General features: G+C 41.7%; 1 protein-coding gene across 1 annotated transcript; it reads left to right on the top strand.

The window, feature by feature from the left end:
- Window positions 1–5975: 5975 nt before the first annotated feature.
- On the top strand, window positions 5976–13257 carry LOC121393370 (IgGFc-binding protein-like). Its single transcript, XM_041561749.1, has 6 exons — window positions 5976–6075; window positions 7052–8269; window positions 8465–8682; window positions 9064–9431; window positions 11459–11715; window positions 12895–13257. The coding sequence occupies exons 1-6, from the start codon at window positions 6027–6029 to the stop codon at window positions 13047–13049; spliced, it is 2265 nt and encodes a 754-aa protein (XP_041417683.1). The 5' UTR covers window positions 5976–6026; the 3' UTR covers window positions 13050–13257.
- Window positions 13258–13699: the final 442 nt, after the last annotated feature.

Raw genomic sequence — 13699 nt, 5'->3', positions numbered from 1 at the left:
CATGAACTCGGCAGGTTTTAGGGGGTGAAGTATCGAATTAGAACTCACATTCGAATTCAAATTCGAGTTGGGGCTTTTAAATTCTAAATTGTGAGTTTTGACCAAAAAATAATTCAAAAATTCAAACTCAAATTAGTAAATCTGCCCCTTAGAGTTCCCTAAGTATAACAGGATCTTTATTTGCTTTAGCAACAATTATTTAACTGTGATTGTGTGACAAGTGCTGTACTTGTGCTGTAGTTGTTGCCAAACAACCTTCGAAGTCAAAAATACTAAGAAATTCGACCATCGAATTTAAATACTACGTATATCAAAGTAATTTTTTTCAGTGAATTTGGGCATCCTGCGGTCGAATTAAAATCATTTGATCGATTCGTAGGATTTCAGCGATCGATCGAACGATTTTACTTCCAAAAAATTTGGCGAAGTATTGAAGTCGAAGTTTTTTTAAAGAGACAGTACTTCGATTATCGAATGGTCAAATATTCAAAGTATTTTACTCCTAATCAAATTTGAAGTTGAAGTCGTAGTATCCTATTCGATGGTCAAAGTATCCAAAAAATAACTTTGAATTTCGAATTTTTTTACTTCGAAAATTCCCTCGAATTCACTTCGACCCTTAATAAATCTGCCTCCTAATATTCATGTCTTATTAGAGTTGATATTTGATAAGTTGATGTACAAAGGCTACATGCCATTGTCTTTCCATTGGATCCTCTCCCACCACTTCCTTCTGATACAACCTGCAGTTCGAGGCATGTGGTTCTCATGCAATGGGATCAAGTCTGATGTAAAGTGGAGACAAAGGGGCACTCCTTTTTGGCTTGAGTGACAGTAGCTCAGTGGAGTCAGTGTATTGTGTGCATTAAGGGAGGCAACTGCCATCAAATGACTTGACCGACACAAAGGACCAAGTCTAAACAAGTGAACAAAATGTAAATGTGCATGAGGCCATAGGTCCATGAAACAATAAGCAATTGCCCTTAAAGGATAAGTAAACCTTTAAAATAAGTGAATGTAAAATGGATGAGGGTGCTATTCTAAGCACTTTTGTCATTTACATTCATTATTTATTTTCTTTTAATTCCAAGATATTAAGGGATACATGTCCATGGATTTTGTTCCAACAGCGCCACCTGCTGGTCATTTTCTGTCCAGTCTGTCCACCAAGTAGTCAAATAAATTGTCAGAAGAAAGAATGTTCTAATGTTTAGGAAAGATGTGAGAAAGATTTCTATTTTTTTTCTAAGCAGAAGAACATCAGAGCAGCCTCTTTCTTTCTCCTGCCATCATCCCACACTATTCATAAAGCCATATATATATTATATCTACCATAAACGTCTGTATGTGCAAAGCCCACACTCTCCAGATCTGGACCACAGCCCGGTGTGTTTATAGAATCGCCTTGTAGTGTGTTGTTCTCCTTGGGGTCGTATATTGAAAAGGAAGTAAGGAACGAAGGGGATTTATTAGAAAATGTTTCCCTCCCCTTTCCACGTTTTTGATCTTTGTCAACGTGGAGTTTGTGGAAACCACAGAGGACTTTGTAAAAAAACCCCGGCCGGAGCTGCAAACCCCAGAAATATGATATTTGCTCTCTCTATTGTCATAAGTTTCCAGTTACAAAGCTCCATTATCCTTGCTGAATATTTCCATATGGATAGCGGCTGGGGAATAATAAACAAAAAAAACAAAAAAGATTCCGTTATGGTGGTGCCACTAATGTACAAAATGGGACTTAATGCTCACACATCTGGGAAACGTGTTGTTGGATGGAACTGGGTTCCCCCATCTTGCTTTTCTGGCAGCCATTCATGAGAAACAGCTTTAGTTAGGAGCATTGGCCATTTCTGATTAGCCAAAACAGTTGTTAAGGTCTCCAAACAGTTAGAAAAGGTTTTAAGTTCTAGCACAAAAAATGCCTTAACAAAATCACCAATTAACATAACATTTTCAGACTTTTTCAATGGCACTGAGAGTCCTGAACCCCAACCACTGGCTCATGAGCAGCATATAGCTTTTTTTTGTCCTTCCTTTTTGCTTGAAACAGCATTGCAATAAGGGGGTATCACTTAATTTTACTGGTATCCAGGTTGGAAAACGCAAGTGTCTAAAGGCACAAACAGATACATTTCCAGTGAATCAGATGTTGTTGGTAGTACATGGAGGGCAATACAATTACCAATAAGAGTTCTGATTTGACAATTCAGGAACGTATGGGCAGCTGAGGCAGCTGGTACGGTTGCCACCTTTTCCTAAAATTGTTACCCGCTGGTGGGGTCTGGTACAAAAGGGGCGGTGCTGTGAGGTAAAAGGGGGTGTGGCCAGGCCCGGATTTGTGGGAAGGCTACCTAGGCCCGGGCCTAGGGGGGCAGGATTTTAGGGGGGGGCGGCATGCTGCCCAACCACACCCATATTGATTCAAAAACACTGGGGATGCACTGGAGATACAATAATTTTTTAAAAAAGGGGAGGGGACAGGGGCCGACGAATGGCAGTGGCCTAGGGGCACCCAATATGTAAATCCGGCCCTCGGTGGGGCCATGCTGCGGAGATTGCCAGAAGGAGGATAAATGTTAAGTTTCCAGGGGATTGGGCGCAGGCCAAGGGGTCTTGTTAAGGGTATTACCAATTTACCGGCAGCTACATTGCCGGTAAATTTGTAATACCAGCCCTGGCCTTGGCAGGTGTTTTACTGGCTAGCAGCTGGTCCAGTTGCATTGAGCAGGTCTTGACTGTGAATTAAAATAGGCCTTGGCATTTCAGGTACACAGAGGCCCAATCAGCCCCCACCAGCCCACTAAACAGGGTCGGACTGGGGGGACCGGGGCCCACCGGGACTGCTGGTCCAGGGCCCCCGCCCCCCTACTGCGCGCATGCGCGAGCGCACTTCTCGGCGCGCAAGCGCCGATACGCATGCGCAAGCGCCGATGCGCATGCGCAAGCGGTGATGCGATGCGCATCGCCGAAAACTTTTTAAAAATTTTTTATACTATTAGAGGGGGTCTGGCCCGGCGGGGGCCCACGAGGGTCGGGGCCCACCGGGTTTTTTCCCGGTGTCCCGCCGGGCCAGTCCGACACTGCCACTAAATACTGACTTTCTATTTAGATTTTGATGTATCCTGCTACTATCATTAAGCTCAATACTTTTCTCATTTATGATATTCGACTTCCTAATCTACTTTGTCATGGTCAGGGGCGTTTCTGCGAGCACCTTGCCTCAGGCGGCAGCTCTCCAGAAGTTACCAGGGGCGGCAAAAATCCGCTCCTGGTAACTTTAAGAGCCGAATTTCCATTTTTTAAACCAGAAATGCGGCTTTCATAGCGAAGTTTTGCGCTCTGCGCTAGCGGCTGAAACGCGCCTGGTCATGGTAGTTACTGATTTACTCTGACTTGTCTCACTATGTTGATTATGAGTTGCCTCCTATATGTCTGACATTTATACCAGTATGAAATTGTGTTTTCGTTACATTTGATATATGAACGTGATAATTGACTTAAGAAGTGATTTAATATATTCTTTATTATTTTGACATTCTGATTTAGTTTTATCTTTTACTATTTTTAACTTCTGTAATTTTTGTAAAAAACTTTTTTAGTAAATGTGTGTGTAAAGGTTTTTTGTAATTTTTGCAGTCTTATTAACATTCCTTTATGTGTTCCGTCCCTTTAAATTCTAATAAGAATTGCCAACTATCCCTCCCTATCTTTCCCATTGACTCCCGAGCTCTAAATGCTCCGCTCCTGCACACCCTGGGCTATGCTGAACTGGCCTATGGAGTGTCAGCCAGACGACCACGAGACGCTGTACCTGGTGATCACAGTATGTAAGTAACATCTATGGCACAGGCGATGTTGTTATACTTTTGGTTCGGATGTGACTCCTGAGAGCATCGTTAAATCCATCATGGGAGAGTTATGGTATATAAGATCTTTAGAGTCAGCTCACTCCTGGTACACCTCTTCATTATGGAGGGGCTTTACTAATGCAGCCTTCGGGCCATGGCAGTTTTCTTTCTATAAGGAGTTTCTTTTAGTATTTCTGTCATATTTTTATTTCAATCATGATTCTGTTTTTTTTTACATTTTCGATGGATTCAAGCCTTTGCGTTTATTTTAATGGCAGATGCCTTGTTTTGGGTTTGGGGGTCTTCTCTATCTTTTGGGAACGGGACGGGCCTAGGGAAGTGGTGGTCTCTGGATATTTTGGACAGAGATAAGACTTTGAAACTGGCTATCCATTGGGTGTTGTTGGAATTGGTGAGGGTGTGGGGAGGGGAGGAGGTCAATATGGGCAAAGGGGTGGACTTTGATAGTTGGCCGTCCTCATATGGGTGGAAAGGGGAGGGAGTCTTCTGGTGGTGGGTATTTTAAGTGGACTTATTTAACTTGACATTAATGTTATGTTAGTTTAAAAATGTATGTATTATGGTTTGTTTCTTTATTGTAAGCATTTATTTTAATAAAAATCCCTATCTTTCCCATTGGTTTTAGGTCTTTAAATATAAGCAATATATGGAACTGGTTTAAGCTAATATTAAGTGTCAGATTGACACGAAACGCGGAAGGCTTAATATGATTGTATAAATAAAGATTTTTCTACTTTTTTAACAAACATTTTTGCATGTGGTTTTCAGAGTGCCCTATACCTTCTATTATTCTATACAGATTGATCCGATCATAGGCCAACATGGATCCATTGGGGCCACATGCCTGAAATAAATGTCTAATCAGATATCAGCCTGAGGACCACATGCAAGGGTCAATGAGCCGCCAAATTGGTCTAGAGTCTAAGTAACAATCCCCAACCAGTGACTCTTGTTGTTGATGAACTATAACTTGCATTATCCAACCACTGGGTGGTTGAGCAACACTACCTACCCCCAAATGCTTCCTACCTACAGCTGCTCTGCAAGGTCTGGGCAGTTGCCCTTATGTGCACCTTTTAAGGATAGCTCTGGTATCTATCTGCAGTGCATGGTAGCCAAAGACTTCATTCCTCCCTATTGTCTATTTTGTAGCTGTGACAAGTAGTTGTAGCTGTGTCTTCACCCTTACAGATACTGTAGCTTTAAGGGCAGAGACACACGCGAAGATTCTGGGAGATTTAGTAGCCCGGTGACAAATCACCTCTTCTTCGGGAGACTAATCTCCCTGAAAAGCCTTCCCACCGGCTAGAATCTAAATCGCCGGCGGGATGGCACTCAGAGCAATTCGTTTTCAGAAGTTTCCTTGTGAAGCAACTTTGGGCGACTTCAGAAAACGAAACACTCCGAGTGCCATCCCGCCGGCGATTTACATTCTGTCCAGTGGGAAGGCAGTTCGGATAGATTAGTTGCCTGAAGAAGAAGCACTTTGTCGCTGGGCGACTAATCCTCCGAAATAGCAGCCTGTGTCTCTGCACTAAAAATCCCTAGTAATCGGCTCACAGAAAGATGTCTTTGTGTTTGCTCCTGATCTACAATCTTTATGCAGGCGGTTCAGACGGTGTCCAGTCAACTCTCAGAAAATGCTGTTTTTGGCCCAGTGAACCACTTTTATCAGAATTTTGTCAGTTTTATCCATCACACTTGGCATCTCAAACTTTACCGAGGCTCCTGCAACATGGCATGTTGAATAAATAGTGCCCTACATGGAGGTGGAATCATGAAGGAGAAGTCCGGGGCTAAAGCAGCTTGTCCCTACAGACTGGATGAAAATTAGCCAGGTTATGGCTAGATCCTCAGTAAAATGGGAAACAGGGAAAAGGCCAGAGGCGTAACATTCAGAGAAAAGAAATCCACGAATAATACTGCACCAAATTAAACATTATTGTTGTTTAATTTCACCTGTTCTACACCTGCCACATTCCCATGTCACCCGCTATCACCACATTAGGATCATATTTTATACTAATGTCGGAGGGTTAATCTGCTGGGTCTGTTGGACAAACACAATAGGAACAGAAGGAGAGATAAGGTTGTGTATATAAAGATGGCCCAGAAGGCTTTGCCTACAGAACCATAGAAATCTACCAAGGAACCAACATGGCAAAACTCTTTATGATTGCCATTTTTATGGGGATTCTTGCAGAAGGTAATTATTTTGTGCTATTTTATTGATTTCAGGTGCTGCCAATTTGCTTCTGAGATGGATGGATCACCTGTAGATACATATGGCAAAATATCGGTCATATATATATATGGCTACTCCACTCCATATGTACAGCAAACAGAAAGGGCAATCTGACACTCAGAGGAATCCACAGGGCCAATAATATCAGTTAAAAAAATAAGTCTTTATTGATCATAGTTAAAAGTATAAATGCATCTCCATAGGCCCTACGCGTTTCGTACCTCTAAGGTACTTAATCATCGGCTCTATTTTATTGATTTCAGGTGCTGCCATTTTGCTTCTCAGATGGATTGATCACTTGCAGATACATATGGCAAAATATTAGTCATATATATATATATGGCTACTCCACTCCATACACAGGATTCATTCCAAACTCTTTGCACTAACACAGATCTCATCTGTCCTCAACTGAATGCTCAATCAGTATCACTGACATATTAATCCTATGCATATTCTATGTTGGAGATGCATGTTGCTTCTTAAAGAAACCTAATTAGCTTGTATTCCAAGCAAAGATACATATAATATTCAGCCCTCATACTGACTATCACCTTACTCATTGTATTCCTCTTCTCTACTTGAGCTTTACTGGACTAAATACTACCTTGTTCCATGAGATGGGTCCTAGAGAACTTATAGTTCACCTAAAATAAACATCACTAGTTGGTCCATCCTAGTTCTTCCACTATTTTACCCCAGGGATTATGTAGGCCATCAGATCCCGTACTATGGTGCTGTTTCTCACACGGAACCTCAACACGGTGGAGCAGAACACAAACTAAGGTTGACATCAAGGGTGCATGGGGGTGTTTTAGAAGTTCTAGATATCAGTTTTAAAAGATACACATCTTCTGAATTTCTGCTTTTCCAACCCAAAGGTTAAGAATCAATGCTTCATTATTACTTTATCTTACACTGTGCTTATTTTCTCTAGGTGAAGCTCAAAGAAAATTTATAACAGCATTTATGGACATGAAACACTGGACCCCATTAACAAAGCTTGAACTCTATCTGGTCACTTATGATAAGCCAGCCACCGTTGGAGTTACTGTAGCAGATCCATTATTCAATAAGACTGTATCCATTGAAAGGGACAGTTACGCCTTGGTGAAGCTAGACTATCAGTACATGATCTTTGAGACTGAGAAGAAAGCATCTTCCAAAGCTGTGCTGGTGACATCCAATGAAGACATATCTGTTTTTGCCTTTTACATCGATGGTCAAACCTCTGATGCCATGGCTTGTCTCTCACAAGAGGATCTGGGGAAGGAATATTATATATTTACGCCAGGCAAGAGGCAGGGTAACCAGTTTGCTATTGCCAATGGTATAGAAGAAGATGTGTCAGTGAATGTCACTGTCTCCGGGGTGATTGAATTTAATGGGATTCAGTACAAAGATAAGGACTCCTTCTCCTTCTTCCTAGGGTATCAGCAGGTTATTCAGTTCCAAAGTCAATATGATATAACAGGGACTAAAATCACAGCCAGTGCCCCCGTGGCTGTTTTCAGTGGCAACAAGTGTTTTGCTGGCATAGGCGTAGCTTGTGACATCATAGTAGACCAGTTGTTTCCAGTGCAGAATTGGGGAGCACATTTTGCTGCATTTCCTTTGTTAACGCACAACCAAGATTTCATTGATATAATGGCAGCTAGAGCAAATACAGTGGTAACTGTTGATGATGTCAATACAACCTCACAATACATTCTAAACCAAGGATCCCACATGAGGCTCACTTTAGCCAATGCTGTTCTTGTGGAATCAAACAAACCTGTTATGATGTCATATGTCCTCCAAGACAGCAAGCCTGGATATGTTGATCGTTATGACCCCTTTTTCACTTCCATTCCATCATTGGAACCAACAAGGAAATACTACAAGTTCATAACTCATGGGTCTTACTTTAACTTTCTCCTCGTTGTATCCAATGCATCCTCTGAATCAGATTTCTACCTTGATCACCAGCCTCTCAGTCGGTTTAATGTGTCCACGACTGAATTAAACGGAGTTAGCGGCTTTGAAGTCGGCTTGGGTAAAGTGGGTGGACAACATGAAATATACCATGAATCCTCTCCTTTCACTATCTATGTTTATGGGATTGAAGCTTATCTTTCTTATGGGTATCCACTGGGCCAAGGAAGAATATTTCCAGGTAATTTTTCTAGCAGTAAATAAAATAAATGCAGTTCTCCTAATGGTATGGATACATAAACTAAAGAATAAACCCTAGCTTTGGTCATCATGTTCAATCATAATACAAGGCCACCACAAGAGATGTAAGTGACCACCCATGCTCATTGTTGAGTGAATAATACAACTGATTTTAGATCTAAATTTCAATTTTCAGACCCACCTTCTCCAAAGGCAACATCTGAACCTGAAAGTTCACCTTTGCTGCAATGTTCTTCCAATGGCGCTGAGTACCACTTGCCCATGAGGGTGCTGCAAGAGGCTGACTTGTCTGTTAATGATATTCACCTTGAAAACCCTTTGTGTCAGGCAGAGCAGGACGGGAATTTTGCAATTATTAAAGTGCCTTTCAATGGATGTGGAACCAGTGTTCTGGTGAGATTCATTTTACCATCTTATATTATGACCACAATGTTTGATACCAGGTTAACCTACAGAAAACAATCCCCCCCATCAAATGAAGGAGTAGAGAGTCTATAAATCTTGGGAAAGCTGAGCTCTGAATTTTGAAACTCAGATGCAGTGATTGGGGGCTTAGTGTGAAGGTCAATTTGTGAGATTTATGGGGAATGCTTTTTTGCTCTTCTAGATACTTATGGGACCTACGGTCACTATGGATTTGGGATGAGAATTTTTCGCTGTCCTGCACATTGTTTTCGTAGATCTGTAACCTTGTTATGGGGCTTCCTAATCAAATTGAATTGCTTAAGTGTGATGATTAATTATCCATGAGACAATGTTGTCCTCTTCTTGTAGAATGAAGATGGAAAGATAATTTATACGAACACCGTCTATGGAACTGTACCAAGGACCAGTATCCATCGTATTGAAGATCCAGTAAGCTGTGAAATGAAGAGGAAGGAGAACCTAAACCTGAACTTTCATCCCAAGGTCACCGATGTGGTTTCCCGAGGCCACTATAACATCTCGCTGAAGTTCTACCACAGTGATTCCTTTACAGACCCCATTACAGAGTTCCCCTATGAGATGAGCCTACCCAGCAACCTGTATGTGGAGTTTAAAGTGGAATCTGTTGATATGGAGCTCCAGCTGCTGACAGAAGACTGCAAGTGCTCACCGTCCCTAGATGATACAGAGAACTCATACAGTCTCATTCAGCAAGGGTAAGGCAGTTTCTTATGTATAATATGACCAGTGCCGCCTTCCATTTTGCACTCTCTGCTCTGTGGATATCACCCCCACTTCTAAAGTGGTTAAAATGTTTTCGGATGGTGGAAATACAGTTGAATCTTTGGTGCATTATACAATCCCATTTAGTGTCACTGCATGTGTAAACCAGGGTTTCTATCTGTGTTTGTGTTGCATTGTGGTTGAATATACAAAGTATAACACATATCAGTTCCATTTTGCCTGCAATTATCCACATTATTATTGCAAGTTCAGCCCCAGAATCACTTGTCTATATGGGCTGCAAGTCTTTTCTTAGCCTTGTATGCACTCTAGTATACCTCTCAATACCTCTCAATATATATATATATATATATATATATTGAGAGGTAAAGCTGGACATACACACTGACTTTTGGCCAGATATTGATCAGGCAGGCCATGTCCTGTGTGCTTATTGTTGTCTTTACACCCTTAAAGGGGAACTAAAGTCTAAAATAGAATAAAGGTATTTTGTATACTAAACATAAACATAAACATGAACCTAATAAAACAAATAATTTATGCTTTCAAAGTTGGCCACAGGAGGTCACCATCTTGCAACTTGGTTAAACATCTTTGCAAGACCAAGACTGTGCACATGCTCAGTGTGGTCTGGGCTGCTTAGGGATCGTCGTAAATTATCAAAACAGCACAAGTCAAATAATATCTGCCAGAAGCCGATACAGCAAGACTGATTAATAATCAGAATATACAGACTGCACTGGGTCCTGTGTTGTCATGTAATCTAATGTGGATTTTATAGTTTTTGTATTGTTTAATATAAACTTTCTCCAACTCTGCAGAACCAGTGGCTGCAGCAAAATAATCCTCCAAATAGAATCCCAGTTTATCTGTTTAAATCTGGCTCCATGATCTTTGCCCCTGCAGCTGGAGTTGGAAACATTAAAGGGAATGTAAAGGCAAAATTAAAATCCAATACAAATCTCTACACAGTCGCCGACTGCTCTACAGGGAAACAAACAAAGCTGCTTGAGTTCTGGGAAGTCAGGTGGGAGGGGGCTCCCCTGCTGTTCAAAAGTAGGATCGTTTCCATGCAGAGCAGTTAGGGACCGTCTGAAGTTTTCTATCCACAGAGCAAGTAAAACTAAGGGGGAATTTCACTGGATACAGTCAGGTTTCTTATAAAAATGGTACACATTTTTTGATTAAAGTATATTGGCGATAGATTTCTTTTTCATTAAAGAAAGTAGCAATGGGATTTTATTTTTTTACCTTTACATCCCCTTTAAGGGGCCCCTTAGGAGCTGGTGTTCAAGGATAAAGAAGGTGGCCATACACGCACAGATATTATTGTACAAAAAAAGTTTTAATATAATATTCAGTGCATGTTTGATGGGAGATGACCAGAAGACTTGGACAGGCCCAGACTGGCTATCTGTGGGTTCTGGCAAATGCCAGAGGGGCTGCTGTATGGTTCCATAGAAAGGTACCGTATAGTGGGCTGGTAGGGGGATGTTTGGGCCTCTGTGTACTTGGAATGGCAGGGCCTTGGATATCGGTCGGCTTGCCGATCAGCCCGGCAGAAAATTTTGATCGTGTGCCTTTGAAGACACCTGTCATCGGTCATTGTTAGTGCTGAATTCTATTGTTTCTATATGTATATCTGATGATTCAGCTCTACACGTGTGTGTTGAAACTACTATCTTTCTTGGAAACATCTTTTCCATGAAAGATCGTAATTGTTATGTCTATGGCCATGTTAAGCCCTTTACTGAAGGAGATCAGACATTGTTAAACTACAAGCTGGGTCAGTATCAATTACAAAGAGGCTAGGGCAAAACAAAGACCTGTAATGTGCATAGAATGAATTAGGAGAATATAATGAGATATTTCAGTTTCACCCACCAACAGTAAATCATGATGGAACCTTGACTCTGGTCCAGTTTCTTCCCTTTTAGAAAGTGGTTGTTCTGGTTCTGTTCAGCTTCATTCACTCATTCCAACCCAATTACACTTCCAGCTGTTTCCAGGACTCCACCCTGAAGGAGCACCCGGTGCTGGACCAGAGAGAGCAACGATTTAGTTTCCACGCCTTCCAATTCGACAAGTCGGAGGAGGTGTTTGTGGCCTGTAACGTTATCATCTGCCATAACAGCACTTACCCCAACCGCTGCACTCAGGGCTGCGCCAGCCACAGGCACAAAAGGGATGTTTTTGGTTCTAAAGTGCGAATGGAATCAGCGAGGCTTTCCCAGGGTCCTGTTGTTTTCAGACACGGTAACTACACTTTATTCTTCATATTAATTTGTTGGAATACAGCTTATTCATGACTTAGGGCGCGAAACATGTAGGATCATTAGGAGATGTATTACCCAGTGGCCAATCTGCTATTACAGCCTCTCAGAGGAATCTATGCATAAATAGCAGATGTATTGCTCGCAGGGTCAGTTACTGCAAATCACAGCCAATAATGTCCTTGCTAGAGGCCTCCAACCTATTTTGAACCCCACCAACAGACCCTCAAATCCTAACAACATGATTGCCCTTATGGTATTAAACCCCTTTCCATGCTTATGGTGAAAGCCCCTTCCCTTCATACTCAGTAGGCATCGTTTGGCATTCCCTTCATTAATTTGGTTGGCTTTCTCTGGTCTTTTCCAGTTCCTCTGTGTCTTTTTGTGACCAAACTCTACCCGTATTCCACATATCTAACCAATCACAGACACACAGACAGAATGATTTCACCTCCCCGCTTACAATACTTGTTTAAATCTGCTACAGCCGTCTCCCAAGTTCTCTAGTTTAATTGCTTCCATTGATCCAACAGTCGGAGCAATAAGCCACATAGAGGGAATGAAGCTCTTGCACCAGGGCTGGCACAGCAGTGACGTTGCACAGCATTCACCCACTTAGCAATGTGCCCCTCTCTCCATCTCATACCCACCAGCCTGTCCTGCAGGATAACTGCTCATTAACCCAATAATCCATGTACTGTATTAATTCTCTGATCTTCTGATCATCTATTACACACCTTATACTCCTCTCAGTATCTTACTTCAGGGCTGCCATCCAATGGGGTACAGGGGGACCCTCCAATCAAATGGTCATATCCAAGATTTGCCCCAATGGAGCCCCTTTACCCTGCCCACTCACCCACGAGTCATGTCCTTTCCCAACCCACAAATTACACAAATTTGTTTCTATTCGTGCCCTGCTGTTCCACCTGGACCCTCATGGGAGTTCTGCACAATTAACATTTATCATATGGCAATGAACGGACCATTAAATACCATTTTATGCCACACAGCAAAGGTGTCTTAGAGCTTAGTGGCCCCATTCTTCCTCCCTTCTAACATGTTTCACATAATTGGGAGCTTTACCATAGCACTGTAGGCACTTTTCATGATAATAAAGTGAATTTATTCAATTACAGTCAATTGTTTTTCGTTTTTGCAGGAGGCAACCCTAGCTGGAATGACTGGACCTTCCTCTCTGCAATCTTCGTGGCTGCTCTCTGTGTATTGGGACTGCTGTGTGTGGCAGCCCTGATCCTACAGAGACACCATTACCATAGACAAGGTTATTCACTGGTACAGAGCGACAGCGACTGACCACATTAGAGAGAAGCCAATACGTTCAGCCAGTCCCAGAGAGCAATGCAGTTAGTGGTGTATAGCTGCCAGGTTTGTATTAGAGTAGAACTGTAATGCAGGAGAATATGAAGGAAAGTGTAAATGAATGAATTAATGTTGGGCTCTTGTAATGTAATATTAATGTAAATCTATGGGATAATTGAAAAACAAGGAATGTTACACTGAAGTCTTGTACTTTGATTTTTGTGCCCATACTGGTTATGCTTTGCAATCTTTTGTGCTCCTGTGCTGACACCTAGTGGTGCTGTAGTAGAACACAAGTGATATTCTATGTTTATAATATTCTACACAATATACAATATATCATACTCGGCTAATCCAGGGACTCTGGTGCCCGTTTACAAAGATTTGTTATTTACGCAAGTGTATCGGGTGGTTTCAGCCATATTTCTGCCAAGTTGCGACTTTTTTGTTGCTCATTTAGCAGATTTTTTTGGCGCCCCTTCCAATGGCCACACTAATGAATAGTTCATATGAAATATTATTTATTAGAAAGCTATGAATGTATTATTACAGGTATGGGATCCCTTATCTGGAAACCCGTTATCCAGAAAGATCCGAGTCTCCAATAGACTCCATTTTATCCAAATAATGAAAATGTTTTAAAA

This window comes from Xenopus laevis, chromosome 4S, assembly GCF_017654675.1.
Source record: "Xenopus laevis strain J_2021 chromosome 4S, Xenopus_laevis_v10.1, whole genome shotgun sequence".
In the NCBI taxonomy this organism is placed as follows: domain Eukaryota; kingdom Metazoa; phylum Chordata; class Amphibia; order Anura; family Pipidae; genus Xenopus; species Xenopus laevis.
This window is presented reverse-complemented; position numbering and strand designations above follow the sequence as displayed.

Excerpts from the sequence above, each read along its gene's own strand:
- LOC121393370 (XM_041561749.1), top strand. The coding sequence starts at position 6,027 with ATGGCAAAACTCTTTATGATTGCCATTTTTATGGGGATTCTTGCAGAA. Across the intron at positions 6,076-7,051 it reads TATGGGGATTCTTGCAGAAG|GTGAAGCTCAAAGAAAATTT; the intron begins GTAATTATTTTG and ends TATTTTCTCTAG. Across the intron at positions 11,716-12,894 it reads TCCTGTTGTTTTCAGACACG|GAGGCAACCCTAGCTGGAAT; the intron begins GTAACTACACTT and ends TCGTTTTTGCAG.